At 34.9% G+C, this 16,506-nt stretch overlaps 1 protein-coding gene across 3 annotated transcripts in view; it reads left to right on the top strand.

Moving 5' to 3' along the window:
- Positions 1–16,506, top strand: part of SGO2 (shugoshin 2) — a 53,984-nt gene that overhangs the window by 29,395 nt on the left and 8,083 nt on the right. For all 3 annotated transcript variants that reach the window (XM_074399298.1, XM_074399297.1, XM_074399299.1), the window contains 4 exons: positions 1,359–1,444; positions 9,885–10,111; positions 11,225–14,137; positions 15,837–15,987. In XM_074399298.1, the coding sequence (XP_074255399.1) occupies positions 1,359–1,444; positions 9,885–10,111; positions 11,225–14,137; positions 15,837–15,987 (3,377 nt within the window). The remainder of the gene's footprint in view (positions 1–1,358; positions 1,445–9,884; positions 10,112–11,224; positions 14,138–15,836; positions 15,988–16,506) is intronic.

The following is a 16,506-nucleotide window of genomic DNA, read 5'->3' as shown; positions in this document are numbered from 1 at the left end:
GTTTTGGAGGAGACATTCAAACCATAACACTTTTGATATGCAAGCTAACTAATCCAGAGCCATACCTCCCCTGTCTGGCCCTTATATCTCAGGAGGCAATCATCCTCTGCTTTGATTGTCTTTGGGTCAGGTACTAAGCATCCAGGGACCTACCTCTCCTGTGTCTTAAAGCTTGCCAAAATTATTCAACCTAGCCAATTCTAGACTATTCACCCTGTCCTGCCTTGCCTTTCCTATGGAAACTCCAATAGGCCCTGGCCTAAACCTTCCCCTCGTTCCCATCTTCTGCCTCCTGACCACCCTAGTGTCTTTTCTCTGTGGCTCTGCATGGCCTGTTGTACCTCTTGTCTCTAGGACCTGTGAGTATAATAAACTTTATTTTTTCCTGAGAGTCTCTGCCTTCTTTTAATGACTGCACTCAACTGACCATATCATAAAAAGAATATGAAACAGGATGGAGATCCAAATATGGCCTCCAGCGACATTGCCGGGTGGGGATGTACTCTTTAACAGTGGGCTGTCCCATGCCTTTTCTGATGGTACGCCTGATTTGGAAGAGAGTTCCCTCATTATAGCCTGGTGAGTGTGGAAGTTTAGGTTCCCCATTTGACCTTTGTGCTTTGGTCAAAAATTAATTGACTAAATATATGTGAATCCATTTCTGGACTCTCTGTTCTATGTCATTGATCTATTTTTCTGTCATTATGCTATTACTACACTGTCTTAATTACTGTAACCCTCTAACTTTTTTCTTTTTAAAAAAAAATTTTTTTTTTTTAGCCATTCTAGGTCTTTTGCATTTTCATTTAAAATCAGCTTGATAATTTGTTGCCATACCCTTGTTTCTGTTACAGCTTAGCTCTGTAATAAACATGGTTGTGTGTTGCCTAATTTTCTGGTCCTTATTAAATAATTAAAACATATTTGTATCTGAAAATTGAGGAATATGGATAAGCAAAAATAGAAAACATATTAAAATCACCAAATTTTTAATTTTTAAAAGCCATTTAAAAGAGATAAAAGTCAGTAAAATATTATAAAATACATATGTAGACATGAACATATTGCATATATCTAAAGATATTGTATATGTGTAGGTATACTCATGTGTTTATTCGTACACGTAGAAGAATGTTGCAGTTATATACTAAAATATTGGCACTGATTGTTTTTAGTTGGCATGATTAAGGATGAACTGTTTTAACCTTATTATCACATTATTCTCATTAAACAATTAAAGGCAAACGGAAGAATTGTTCTTCTACTATTGATGTCATTGTGTAATTTGGTACTGTTATAACTAACATGATTTAATAAGGTTAAAAACTTTCAATTTTCTTCATTCTTTTCAAAAATAGTTCCATCAGAGTTCCTTTCTACTGTCAGCTAGCAAGAAGAAACGAGTTAGTAAACAATGCAAGTTGATGCGTCTTCCATTTGCAAGGTAAGTATGTCTTTGAATTACACTAGTAATACTAGTTCTAGTAATACTAGTTCAGAGTATTTAGATTTTATATAACTCCATCTGTTTGTGAGTATTGCACAATGTTTGGGATAATCAACCTACAGTTATCTACTAAGGTAGAAATGAGGTGGTTTGGTTTGTAGTGTTGTGCTATAGTTATGTCTCTAGGACTTCAAGGAAACTTACCTTACTCCCTAAACCAGGTTTATTTGTAATGTCTTGCCACTTTTCAGTTCCTTTTTTCTTTTCATTAGTTGACTTCTGGCCTTATATTGATTTTTGCTGGATAAAATCTGATGACTGTTTCTACCTTTATTATCTTGTGTACTGTTCTAAGCTTTAAAATTAACTTTCATCTTTGTTCTTCTCTTCCTGTCCACAATTCTTATTTTTGATTAATTTGATTATAAGTCATAGAAAGCATCCTGTTTCAAATCTATCATTTTAAAAGTCAGTTAGTGAAGCCCAGAGAGGTGAAATGATTGAATTGATAGCATTGACCAAAATCCTCTTGTCTCTTTTAGACAATTTCTTTCTGTTGTATATAACTTGTAGATTTAATGATTTTATTGAAGTGCACAAGTAAAGGCACTTATATATTAAAATGCTATCTGTGCCATAGTAAAAATCTTTCTATTCATTCTAGTTCATTCCATTGATTTGCCTATTATGTGTGTTATTGCCATTTTGTAACAGTACATTTTAACTGTTGTAATTTTAAAATAGTAAATTTTGTTGTTTATTAGATCCTTAGTAGTTTTTCAAAAGTACATTGTCATTATGCACACATTGTTTTATATAGATATGCAAATCAAGTGTTAACTTGTTTTCCAAAAAACTGTATTGTGTGAAAAACTGTATTTTTAAGTGAACTTTTGTTTGAAGTGTATTATGCATATTAGAACACAGTGGATTTTCAGCAAGTGAACACTGTTGTATAATGAATACCCAGAACAAGAAGCAGAATATTTCCAACATTTCAGATACTTCCTTGTGTCCCTTTCTAGTCACTCCCCAAAACCTACCCAAGGATAAATATTATACTGACTTCTAATTATCGATTGATTAATTTTACATGGTTTTGAACTTCATATAACAAAATCATGCAGTATGTATGCTTGTCTCTGGCTTCTTTTGCCCAGCGTTATGTTTGTGAGATTCATCGATATTGCTGTATGTAGCTGTAAATTATTTGTTCTCATTGCTGTGTAGATTATAGTACAATGTATTCATTCTTGTTATGGTGACCATTTTGTTGGCTTTCCAGTTTGTTTGTTTTTTGAGGTAGAGTCTTGCTCTGTCACCCAAGCTGGGGTGCAGTGGCATGATCTTAGCTCACTGCAACCTCCACCTCCTGGGTTCAAGTGATCCTCCTGCCTCAGCAGTAGTTGGGCTTACAGGCACCCACCACCCTGCTTGGCTAATTTTTGTATTTTTAATAGGAACAGGATTTTACCATGTTGGCCAGGCTGGTCTCAAACTCCTGACCTCAAGTGATTCTCCCTCCTTCGCCTCTGAAAGTGCTGGGATTACAGGCATGAGCCACTGCCCCGACCTGGTTTTCTGGTTATCTATTACAAATAGGCCTGCCATGTATCTACCTTTTGATGAAGTTATGTACACATTTCTGTTAGGTATATACTGCAGAGTAGAATTACTGGGGAAATAGGGATATATATATATATATATATATATATATATATATATATATATGTATCAATCTCTTTGGCTTCAGGAGAAACTGCTAAGTAGTTTTCTAAAGGAGTTATACCAATTTACATTATTACTAACAGCATATAAGAATTCCTGTTGTTCTGTATCCTCAACAATTCTTGTTACTGTCTGTCTTTTCATTTTAGCCTTTTGGAGTAAATGTAGTGGTATCATGTTGAGGTTTTATTTTTAATTTTCCTGATAAGAAGTTAAGTATCTGTTTATATGGTTAATTTCTATTGGGTTATCTGTCATATTTTTTAAGGAGTTCCTTTATATACACATATTTTTTGTATGTGAGACACTGTCTCACTTTGTCTCCCAGCATGCAGTGCAGTGGTGCAATCTCAGCTCACTGCAGCCTTGACCTCTCGGGCTCCAGTGATCCTCCCACCTCAGTCCCCCAAGTAGCTGGGACTATAGGCATATGCCATGATGTCCAGCTAATTTTTGTACTTTTTGTAGAGACAGGATTTTGTTATGTTGCCCAGGCTAGTCTAGAACTCCTGAGCTCAAGTGATCTACCCACCTGAACCTCTCAAAGTGCTAGGATTACAGGTGTGAGGCATCATGCCTGGCATAGTCTTTGTACATCTACTCTGTGGCTTGCCACTTTGCTCTCTTAATGGTGTCTTTAGATGAACAGCTCTTTTTTGTTTGTTTGTTTTTTTGTTTTTCCTAGCAAACAATATTCTATCCTAGAACAGAAGATCTTTATGAAATCCAACTGTTTGTGTTGTGGGGAGGTGTGTGTCTTCTGCCTCACTCACCTTTTGGTTACTAATTTCTGTGTCCTTTTAAGAAAATATTGGTTCTGGTTTTAAAATGGCAGTGTAAGATAAGCTGGCTTCTCTTGCCCCAACAAAAAAACAAAAAACAAATATACAATGCCAAGATCTTCTACCAGCAACAGCCCAGAGCTCAAGCTAGATGAGATACTTCCTGGGGCCAAAGAGAGGTGGAAAAACTCTGAGCAGGTGGTAGAAAGAACTACACTTCCATATCTGCGATACCCCTCCCTCCCATTCTGCCAGGCACCTACAATGTAGAAAATCTACCCTCAACTCACAATTTCTATACTGGAAAAAGCAAAATTGAAGTGGTTGCCCAGTTTCCCAACTTTAGTTCCCTGTCAGGAGACTTGTCCTTGCCTTAAGTGATGGGTAGCATTGTGACTGCCTGAAGGGAGAAATATTCCTGAGGACAGGCAGAGATAAACAAGCAAGGCTAGACTGCCATCCCCAGCCCAGAAACTCTGCTCTGTAACTCAGCCAAAGGAAATACTAAATGAGAGTAGTTGTAGGAGGTATATTCCCCTGGCCCCCTGGGTGTGAATTCCTAGCCAGCCTTCCCACACTGCTGTCTTAAACCCTTTGGGACCTCCCTCATCTGGGACAGGCAGTGGTCAAACCATTTACTAGCTCCAAGGTGAACCTGGGTTGAAGGTGCCACCTAGAGCCGAAAAGGAGGCAGCAAACTAGCAATAAAGATTTGCTAAGCTGATATACTCAAAATTCAAAACAAGCTGGACAAAGCAGACTGGAATAAATAATCCTTCAAAGCAAAGACATAGACATATACTCACAAAAAACTACAGCAAACAAAGAACTATGACCTTCCCAAAAGGACAAAAAGCAGAAATTTAGTGACTCTAATGAAGTGGCAATTTGTGAGTTCTTGGACCAAGAGTTCTAAATAGTAGTTTTCAGTAAACTCAGTGATCTCCAAGATAACACAAAAAAAGCAGCTCGGAAATTTATCAGAGAAATTTAACAAAGATATTAAAATAAATTAAAAAGTCAAACAGAAATCTTGGAACTGATAAATACATTTGCTGAACTATATAACTTTTCAGAAGTTCTTAATAGCAGAATGAACCAAGCAGAGGAAAAAGTCAGTGAGCTTTAAGACTGGCTATTTGAAAATATACAGTTGGAGGATAAAAAAATAAAATAGAAGGAAAAGGAATGAAGAACACCTACAAGATACTGAAAATTACCCCCAAAGGACCAAATCGGAGAATGATTAGTGTTTAAGAGAGAGTGAGCATGAGCAAGGGGTAGGAAGCTTATTCAAAGAAATAATAACAGAAAACTTTTCAAGACATGAGAAAGATTTACACATCCAGGTAAAGGAAGTCCTGAGAACACCATACAGATTCAATCCAAATAAGACTACACCAAGACATATAATAATCAAACTCTCAAAGGACAAGGACAAAGAGAAGACCCTGAAAGCGATGAGAGATAAGAAGCAAATAACATATAAAGGAGCTCCAATTCATGGGGCAACAGACTTCTCCACAGAAATCATGCAGGCAAGGAGGGAGTAGAACAACATTTTTAAAGCACTCAACAACAACAAAAAACTGACACCCAAGAATATTTTGTCCTACAAAATTGTCATGCAAATTTGAAGGAGAGAGAAAGTCTAACAAAAGCTGAGGAAATTCACCACCACCGAGACCCTCCTTGCAAGAAATGCTAAAGGGAGTTCTTTGAAAGAAAAAAGCACTAACATGCAAAAGGAAACTTTTTTGTTGTTGTTGTTTTCAATATGTAATTTATTGCATTTTAGGTTTTGGTGTAGACGTGAAGAACAAGCAAGATTGTTGCATAGGTACATACATGGCAGAGTGATTTGCTGCCTTCCTCCCCATCACCTATATCTGGCATTTCTCCCCATGTTATCCCTCCCCAACTCCCCACCCCCTGCTGTCCCTCCCCTATTTTCTCCCAACAGACCCCAATGTGTGATGCTCCCCTCCCTGTGTCCATGTGTTCTCATTGTTTAACACCCGCCTATGAGTGAGAACATGCAGTGTTTGATTTTCTGTTCTTGTGTCAGTTTGCTGAGAATGATGGTTTCCAGGTTCATCCATGTCCTTACATAGGACACAAGCTCATTATTTTTTATGGCTGCATAGTATTCCATGGTGTATATGTGCCACATTTTCCCTGTCCAGTCTATCATCAATGGGCATTTGGGTTGGTTCCAAGTCTTTGCTATTGTAAACAATGATGCAATAAATGTATGTGTGCATGTGTCTTTATAATTGAATGTTTCATAATCCTTTGGGTATATATCCAACTAATGGGACTGCTGAGATAAATGGTATTTCTTGTTCTAGATCTTTGAGGAATCATCACACTGTCTTCCATGATTGTTGAACTATTTTATACTCCAACCAAAAGTGTAAAAGTGTTTCTATTTCTCCACATCTTCTCCAGCATCTGTTGTCGCCTGATTTTTTAATGATCACCATTCTAACTGGCATGAGATAGTCTCTCAGTATGGTTTTGATGTGCATTTCTCTAATGACCAGTGATCATGAGCTTTTTTTCTTAGGTTTGTTGGCTGCATAAATGTCGTCTTTTGAAAAGTGGCTGTTCATATCCTTCACCCACTTTTTGATGGGTTTTTTTTTCTTGTAAATTTGTTTAAGTTCTTTGTAGATTCTGGTTATTAGCCCTTTGTCAGATGGGTAGATTGCAAAAGTTTTTTCCCATTCTGTTGGTTGCTGGTTCACTCTAATGATTGTTTCTTTAGCTGTGCAGAAGCTCGGGAGTTTAATTAGATCCTATTTGTCAATTTTGGCTTTTGTTGCCATTACTTTTGATGTTTTAGTCATGAAGTTCTTGCCCATGCCTGTGTCTTGAATGATTGCCTAGATTTTTTCCTAGGGATTTTATGGTGTTAGGTCTTAATGTTTAAATCGTTAATCCATCTGGAGTTAATTTTTGTGTAAGGGTTCTGGAAGGGATCCAGTTTCAGCTTTCTGCATATGGCTACCCAGTTTGCCAACATGATTTATGAAACAGGGAATCCTTTCCCCATTGCTTGTTTTTGTCAGGTTTGTCAAAGGTCAGATGGTTGTAGATGTGTGGCATTACTTCTGAGGCCTCTGTTCTGTTCCATTGGTCTTTATCTCTGTTTTGGTACCAGTATCATGCTGTTTTGATTACTGTAGCCTTGTAGTATAGTTTGAGGTCAGGTAGTGTGATGCCTCCAACTTTGTTCTTTTTGCTTAGGATTGTCTTGGCTATATGGACTCTCTTTTGGTTCCATATGAAGTTTAAGGTGTTTTTTTCCCCCCAATTCTTTGAAGAAAGTCAATGGTTAGCTTGATGGAGATATGGGACTTTTCAAATTTTTGATTTCTTTTTAAGTCAATTTAGAAAATGTTTGTCTTTCAAGAAAATCACCCATTTATCTAGTCAGTAAAGTTTATTGGTATAAAGTTGTTTATAATATGCTTTTCTTATTCTTGTAATGCTTGTAGCATCTGTATTAAGAACCTTTCTTTCCTGACTTTTATAATTTGTATGTTTAATCAAACTAGCTAGAGGTGTATCAATTTTATTGTTTCTTTTAAAAACTCAGCTTTTGGCTTCATTGATTTTATTTTTCTCAGTTTTATATTTTATATTTCATTGGTGTCTATTTTTAAATTATTTCCTTTATTGTATTTACTTTTAAAAACATAGAATTCACATAACATAAAATTTCTTATCACATAAATATTTATCCTTTTAAAGTATATAGTGCCGTTTTAGTATATTCACAAAACTTTGAATCTTCACCCTGTCCAATTCTAAAATGTTTTCATCTCTGAAAAGTAAATCTCATAACTGTAGTAGTCACTTTCCATTCTCCACTCCTCTAGCCCCTGACAACTGCTAATCTACTTCCTGTCTAAATGGATTTGGCCATGTTGGATATTTCATATCGATGGAATCATAAAATATGTGGTATTTTGTGCTTGGCTTTTTTCACCTAGCATATTGTTTTCAAGGTTCATTCATATTGTAGCACATATGAGCATTTCATTACTTTTTATGAAGGGACAATGATTCTGTTGTATGAATAAACCATGTTTTGTTTATCCATTATTCAATCAAGAGACATTTATGTTGTTTCCACTTTTTGGCTATTATGAATAATGCTGCTATAAACAGTCATGTACAAGTTTTTGTGTAGACATATGTTTTCAGTTCTCTTGAATATATGCCTACCAGTGGAATTGCTGAGTCATCTGATAACTCTGTGTTTATCTTTTGGAGAAACTGCCAAATTGTTTTTCTAAGCTTCTGCACCACTTTACATTCCCACCAGTGAAGTATCAGGATACTGATTTCTCTATGGAGAAATCAGTGATCCTCACCACCACTTGTTAATATCTATTCTTGTGATTATAGCCATCTAAGGCTGTGAAGTAGTATCTCATCATGGTTTTTATTTGTAGTTCCCTAATAATTAATAATGTTAAGTATATTTTTATGTGCTTATTGGCCAGTTGCATATCAGGATCGTTCTCTTGATTATCTTTTCCCTGTGAGTTTAAATCATGTTTTTCTGTTGCTTCATGTATTGGATAATATTAGATTACATTTGGGTATTGTGTATGCTTTGTTGTAGAAAATGTAGATTCAGTTATGCTCTCCCAAAGAGTTTTGATGTTTCAATTTTAGTAGGCAGTAACCTTGTCTGAACCCAAAATTAGCAACATCTGAAATCTCATTTTAGTTGTTTTATCCTTAGCTGGGCTGCTTAGAATCTTTCTCATACATTCAGATTCAGAGGTCAGCTAGATATTTGGGGAGCATTTATACACAAAATGTAGGGCTCTCCTCTCTACATCTTTTATATGATATTTTCCTTCATCACTTTACAGCTGTTATAATTTCCCTGAATTCTAACCTTGAACCAATAAGACTGTAGGTTTCTAACTTTTTTTGAGTATGGCACCAGCTGAAGCTGTAAACAATGGGAAACTCATTCTTCTTCCAAGTGTTGGCCCCCTCTTTACTAACTCTCTACCTGCTTTTTGTCCATTCTCCACTGACTTGTAGTAGTTGTTTTTTAAATATTTGTCCAGAATTTATAGTCATTATGTTAGGTATGGTTGGTCTGATAGTAACTGTTCAGCCATTACCAGAAGCAGAACCTCTCTGTTTATTTTTGTTAACTTGTTTCTTCAAGTGGTGTAGACATTTCCTCCCAATAGCTATTCTACTGGTAGTTGCCTTTAAATTTCTCAGAAATATTTATCAGAAATAGTTTATTTTTCTTATTATAAATTAAAATATCTGTGATTTCCTTGGAATACAAGGCAACTCTTTACTGTTGGTGGAGGATATTGCTCTTCATTCTTTGAATTCAAATATGTCAGTTTATCAAATTATTTCTGTGGATTTCTACCTGTTTTCCTCCCATAGACTTAATTACTCTAGGAATAATGGTTTTAGTGTACTTGGATTCCTTTTGGAAACATAGCAAACTTATTTCACACATAATTTTATAAGCAATTATATTTGCTAGAAACCAAAGGAAGAGTTTTGGGTATTACATAGAATTAATTATATGAAAAGTATAAATATTATATATGGCTATTTTAAGTACATTTGAACTTTTTCATTTCCTTAATAGTAGTATTCTAATAGCACAACCAGTGAATATATAAATGATCTTCTTTTGGGGCCACTGTAACTAAAGGGTTAAGAAGCATTCCTGTTTTCTTCCAAGTTCTGTTCTAGTAGAAACTACTTATTCATTTCCTACCTTTAAGAGTCTTCATTGAACTTGAAAAAGTACCAGGGTGGATTTGTGGTTCAATCTTAAATAGAATATAGAAATAATTGTCCATGCATTTAAAAAAAAATTTATAAAATACAAAATTTCTCATTTCCTTCCCACTTGCCTTTAGGGTTCCATTAACTTCAAATGATGATGAAGATGATGATAAAGAGAAAATGCAGTGTGACAATAATATTAAATCAAAGACATTACCTGATATTTCCTCAAGATCAACAATACAACCTTTATCAACTCCAGATAATTTGGAAGTGTTATTTCTTAAGGAAAATAATCAGAATGTATGTTCTTCAGATGATTCAGAACATATTTCTTCTATAGTTGATGTACATCCCAGAGGTGAGATTGTTTTAAAAATTCATTTTGAGTATTTGTATTAAATAGTTACATTCATCTGATATTCTTCCTGAGGAGAACGATGTATAACAGTTAGTAAGTTAGATCACTTATGTTACAGATTTGCTAACTTCTGCCATTTAAAACTGCTGGTGGCAAATTTAACTTAAAGTAAATATGCTGACAAACATCAGATCTGCAGTGGCTTTATGCGGTTACTCTGGAGCACTGTTTAGGAATGAATGGACCTAATGAGCTTTTCTTGGTAGCTTATGATTTGAAATATACCATATTTTTACTTAGTTTCACCCTCTTTTTTCATAGATATGAAAGTTGGGGGCCTAGATAGGTATAGAGACTCTTTCAAGATCATCACCAGTTAATTACTGGCAAGGCAAAAACTTGAGCCTGGGTAATAGTTGAGCAAGAAGAAAGATGGCACTTATGTTTTATTTACATAGTATTCCTAAATGATAATCTGTAGTATAATCTAGTGCTTACAGATTTGCCATAGATTTTCAGACTGGGATGTGGAACCATAGCAATGTTGAATTTAGAACTTAGGATTATTTTTACTTTCTGAAAGTGTGTGTGTATGTATACGTATATAATATATATACACACATATATATAGTATACATATAATGTATACAGTATACATATATACATGTTTGTATGTATTTACACACATACACACATATATTAATATATGGATATATAATTTATATAAATTTTAGCTGCCTGCTGATAGTCTTTGATAGTAATCCTTTTCAGAGTTATCACTATTATTTGGATTCACTTGCTGGCCTCTTTTCACTCTAAAAATATATGCTAACGGCTCTACTGTTGGCTTACTCCACTCTACTGTTGGGGCTGAGGCAGCCATTCTCAGTATATATTTTCCATAGATACAAATGTAAAATGTGACTTATGAGTACCCATCATTTCTAACTTATTTTCTTAAAAACATGGATTCTTAGTAGTATTAGGATATGAGCAGAACACATTGTCAGAAATTATATCTGTGAAACAGCTTGATTTCTAATCTAATTGTTTAAAGTAACTTATTACTTATTTCACTACTTATTCCTAGTTTTGTTTTCCTTTTCTTAATAGAAAGTTATTCCCACTCAGACCAAAGTTCTAAGAGTTCTCTAATGCATGAGATGGGAAATGCCCAATCAATTGACCACAGATGGGAGAAACCATCTCCTAATAATGTAACTGAAAGGAAGAAGCGTGGGTCATCTTGGGAATCAAATAATCTTTCTGCAGACATTCCATGTACAACAGTTTTAGATCAGCAGTGCATTTCAAGTCCAGAATTAAATTGCCATAATGAGATAAATGGTCATGCTAATGAAACAAATACTGAAATGCAAATAAATAAACAGGATCTTCCTGGCTTATCTTCTGAGTCTGCCAGTGAACCTAATGCAGAACGTATGAATCCAGTTGAGAATGATGATGACCTTCAATTGCAGAAAACTGTGTATGATGCTGACATGGATTTAACTGCTAGTGAAGTCAGCAAAATTGTAACAGTATCAACAGGCATTAAAAAGAAAAGTAATAAAAAAACAAATGAATGTGGAATGAAAACTTTCAGAAAAGTAAAAAATTCAAGCTCTGAGAAAAAGAGAGAAGGATCAAAGAAACAGTCTAAAAATCATTCAGATGTGGCTATTGGGGAAAAGATTGAAAACAGGCCAGAAAGATCTGATGTCCTGGATGACAAAAGAGATGTAGAAGATCCAGGTTTTATTTTTGATCCTGAACAGCTGGCTCAGGTGAATGAGCTGAAGAAAATGACCCTTCATACAGGCTTTGAACAAGATGACAGAGAAAATGTACAGTGTAATAAAAAGAACAAAAGAATAACAAATGAGCAAGAAGAAACATACTTTTTCCCCCAAAGTTCAGATAAACTTCACCAGGAGAGTAAATTTTGTAAGGGACAGAATTCCCTAACTTGTAATAAAAGTAAAGCTTCTAGACAGACATTTGTGATTCACAAATTAGAAAAAGATAACTTACTCACAAACCAAAAGGATAAAGTAACCATTTGTGAAAACCTAGATGCCACAAATGAATTTCAAACAGCCAATTGTTCCACCAAAGATAATGGAAATTTGTTTGATTATGGGACCCAGAATATATTGGATTCAAAAAAATATGTCACTGATATACAACATTCTGAGCAAAATGAACCAAACAGTAATAAGGGTAGAAAGAAAGTAAACCGGAAGACAGAAATAATTTCTGGAATGAACCACATGTATGAGGATAATCATAAAGATGTGCATGGCCTAAAAAAAGATAATTTTTTCTTCGAAACCCAAGAGGATAAAGAACCTATCACTGAAAACATAGAAGTTTCCAAAGAGCTTCAAATCCCAGCTCTTTTTACCGGAGACAATGGAAATCTGTTTGACTATAGGACCCAGAATGTGTTGAGTTTGCAAAAGCAGATCACTGATATGTACGCTGTTCAGCAAAATGAATCAAAAGTTAATAAGAAGCTTAGGCAGAAAGTAAATCGGAAAACAGAAATAATTTCTGAAGTGAATTATTTAGATAATGACAAAAGTATGGATTACACAGTTAAAAGTCACTCACTCTTTTTAACTCAAAAAGATAAGGAAATTATCCCTGGAAACCTAGAAGACCCAAGTGAGTTTGAAACACCTGTTCTTTCTACCAAATGTAGTGGAAACCTCTATGATTATGAGATTCAGAATGTTTTGGGGGTGAAACAACATGTCCATGATATACAACCTGCTTGTCAAAATGATTCAAAAATAGGTAAGAAGCCTGGACTAAATGTGTATCAAAAGTCGGAAATAATTTCTGAAACCATCCAGATATATGAGAATGATGACAAAGGTGTACATGACCTAGGAAAAGATAACTTCTTTTCACTAACCCCAAAGGATAAAGAAACTATTTCTGAAAACCTACAAATCACAAGTGAATTTCAAACAGCTGATCTTGTTATCAAAGATAATGGAAATTTATGTGATTATGACACCCAGAATATATTGGATTTGAAAACTCATGTCACTGATAGAAAATCTGCTGAGCAAAATGAATCAAAAATAAATAAGGAGCTTAGGAATAAAGTGAATCGGAAGACAGAAATAGTTTATGAAATGAACCAGATATATGAGAATAATGATAAAGATGTACTTGTCCAAGAAGGCTATACCAAAGATCTTGATTTTAAAATAATTAAATCTAAACAAAAACTTGAATGCCAAGACATTATCAATGAACACTATATGGAAATCAACAGTAAGGAAAAGGAAAGTTGTAATCAAATTCCAGATTCCTGCAAAGTAGTTAAAAAGCGTAAGAAAGAGTCATCATGCAAGACAAAGAACATTTTGACAAAAGGTAAGAACAAACGTGCTTCACAGTTAACAGAATCTTCACAGACATCTGTCTCCTTAGAATCTGATTTAAAATGTATTACTAGTGAAGCATATTCTGATCCAGGAAACCCAGTTGAACTATGTAAGACTCAGAAGCAAAGCACTACCACTTTGAATAAAAAAAGAGATACCCTTTTTGTGGAAAAAATGAAAGAAGGAGAGTGTCAGGTTAAAAAAGTAAAAAAAATTACATCTAAGTCAAAGAAAAGAAAGACCTCCATAGATCCTTCTCCAGTGAGCCATGAAATAATGGAAAGAATACTCAACACCATTCAGGGAAAGTCTATTGGATCGGAACAAGCAGATAAGGAAAACAATTTGGAGAATGAGAAAACAGTCAAAAATAAGCCAGACTTTTACACAAAGGCATTGAAATCTTTGTCTGAGATATATTCACCTGACATACAAGATTCTTCTTTTGACAGTGTTCATGAAGGTTTAGTACCTTTGAGTATTTCTTCTAGTAAAAATGTGATAGTAAAAGAAAATTTTGCCATGGAATGCTCACCAGCCTTTCAAGTAAGTGATGACGTGCATGAGAAGATGAACAAGATGAAATTTGAAGTCAACCGGAGAACCCAAAACTCAGGAGTAGGTAGGTTAATAACCATTATGAAATGATAAAGTTTTAGAAGTGTTTTGGTTTTTGTTTTTGTTTTTCACTTAGCCAATGAAGTATTTTCTAACTGGTATTTTTCTAGAATTTAAAAACAATATATAACTAAGTACATGATCCATAGAAATAGCATGTAGGAATAAAGAACGTTTCATACTTTGGGAAAATAACAGTGAGAGTATCTTGGACATTTGCAACTGCAAACAGATGTGGCCTTTACCACAAACTTGCCTAATAATGACCTTAGGCAAATAATTTCCTTTTTCATACATTTGAAGGAAAATGAATGTTTTAAATGTGTATAATAATGAATTACACAGGTTTTATTTTACTGAAGACAGTTGCATGTTTCTTGAGGGTGAGACTCTTTCTCCATTCAATAGCATATATTTAATGTGATCAAACCCTTATTCTAGGTGTTATAGAGGATTGAGAAATAAACAATGTCAACCTCCTTTCCTCACATTCCATGTATGTAACCATGGTGAAAAGGAATAAATGATTCTTTAATAAAAAGCACATACATTATGCTAAGGGATATAATGGGGAGTAATGTTAACTAGAGAAATCTTCAAAAGCATCCCTAAATAGGTAGCATTTTAGGCCCTAAAGGATAAGTAAGTTTTTTTTTTTTTTTTTTTTTTTTTTTTTTGGAGACAGAGTCTTACTCTGTCACCAGGCACCAGGCTGGAATGCAATGGCGTGACCTCGGCTCACTGCAACCTCTGCCTCCCGGGTTCAAGCTATTCTCCTGTCTCAGCCTCCCAAGTAGCTGGGACTACAGGTGCGCACCACCAAGCCCAGCTAATTTTTTTGTATTTTTAGTAGAGACAGGATTTCACCATGTTGGCCAGGGTGGTCTCGATCTCTTGACCTCGTGATCTGCCCGCCTCGGCCTCCCAAAGTGCTGGGATTACAGGCATGAGCCACTGCGCCTGGCCAGGTAAGTAAGATTTTTACCTGTAGTATTTATTTTTTATTTTCCCCCAGTTATTAAAATAATACTCACTGCAGAAAGTCAAAAGTTAGAGTATCAGAAAAGGGGAGGGGAAAAAATTACCTGGGAGAACTTTAGTCCCTTTACCATGTGCATACAGACCCAAATCTACAGATTATTAAATATATGTTTGACGTCATACTATATATAACATTACTCATCCCATTTTTTTCCCTTAACAGTAGATCCTAAGAATGTTATTTTGCCATTAGAAATTCTGTAACATTAAACATTTCTATACCAATTAAAAATTTTTACTGGGAACCTATTATTTCAATGTATGTGTATAGATCCCTAGGGTTTTGGTGAGTAAGTCAATTCCAGGTAAAAAACACACTGAAGCAAAAGAATTATAAAGGTCCAGAGTTGCAGGATCTGTTAGAGTACTGGTGAGACATTTTTCATTTCTGTGCTCCTCATGGTGCCTTTCACAAAGAGTGATCACTGGCAGATACGTTGAATGAATGTGCAGTAATTTGTGTGCTTCCATAAAAAGAGTTGAACTAGGATGAACTTTTGGGAGCCACATGTGATTTCAGAATAAAAAAGTTGCAGTCTAGTTTGACAGTTTGTTTCAAATGTTAGTCTCTTTCCTTTCCAAATTGAATCAAGATTTAAAATTTGTTGCAGTGATTTCTATATACTTTAAAAAATATTTGTGAAAAATAATATTCCTTTCAGGTGATAGACCGTTACAGGACTTGACAAATACCAGTTTTGTTTTAAGTAACACTGCTGAATCTGAAAGTAAGTCAGCAGATCTATCTTCAGAATGGACAAGCAGAAGAAGAAGGTGTGCTCCTTTCCATTTGAAAGAGCCAAGCCTCAAAGAGTAAGTATTTCAAGTATTTTAGTGTGCCATTATAAAATATAGCCTTAAAAAAAATTCTGCCTGAATCAGTATCTGAGCACTTCTGATAATTCAGTAAAGCATATATTATTGATATGTAACAACCACAGTGTGATTTGGGTAAGATTTGAAGAAATATATCCTTTGAACAGTCTATTTTTGGGGGGTTGGAGTATTGTCTGAATTTAAATTGATTTACTTTTGGTTGGTTCCCAGTTCTGTCATATTTTAAATTGTAACCTGATAATTATAATTTTTAAAATTCATGGCTGTGATTTCAAAGCCATTTTTTAATCTGTTAGCCCATTTGCTTATTTCCTACATTGTTCCCTAGAAGTCAGAGTGGTTTATGTGTCCTTTACTCTCAAAGAATAACAGTCCTTTCTCTTTGTTTTTGTAAATTTCAAACATACTCCAACAAACAGAATAGTGCCCTCCTCCAATTTATCCTCAGGTTCAACAGTTATTAACACTTTGTCATATTTACTTCATCTATCCTTT

This window comes from Saimiri boliviensis, chromosome 5 (assembly GCF_048565385.1).
Source record: "Saimiri boliviensis isolate mSaiBol1 chromosome 5, mSaiBol1.pri, whole genome shotgun sequence".
Taxonomy (NCBI): Eukaryota; Metazoa; Chordata; class Mammalia; order Primates; family Cebidae; genus Saimiri; species Saimiri boliviensis.
The sequence above is the reverse complement of the archived record's forward strand: the minus strand, read 5'-3'. Positions and strand labels throughout refer to the sequence as shown.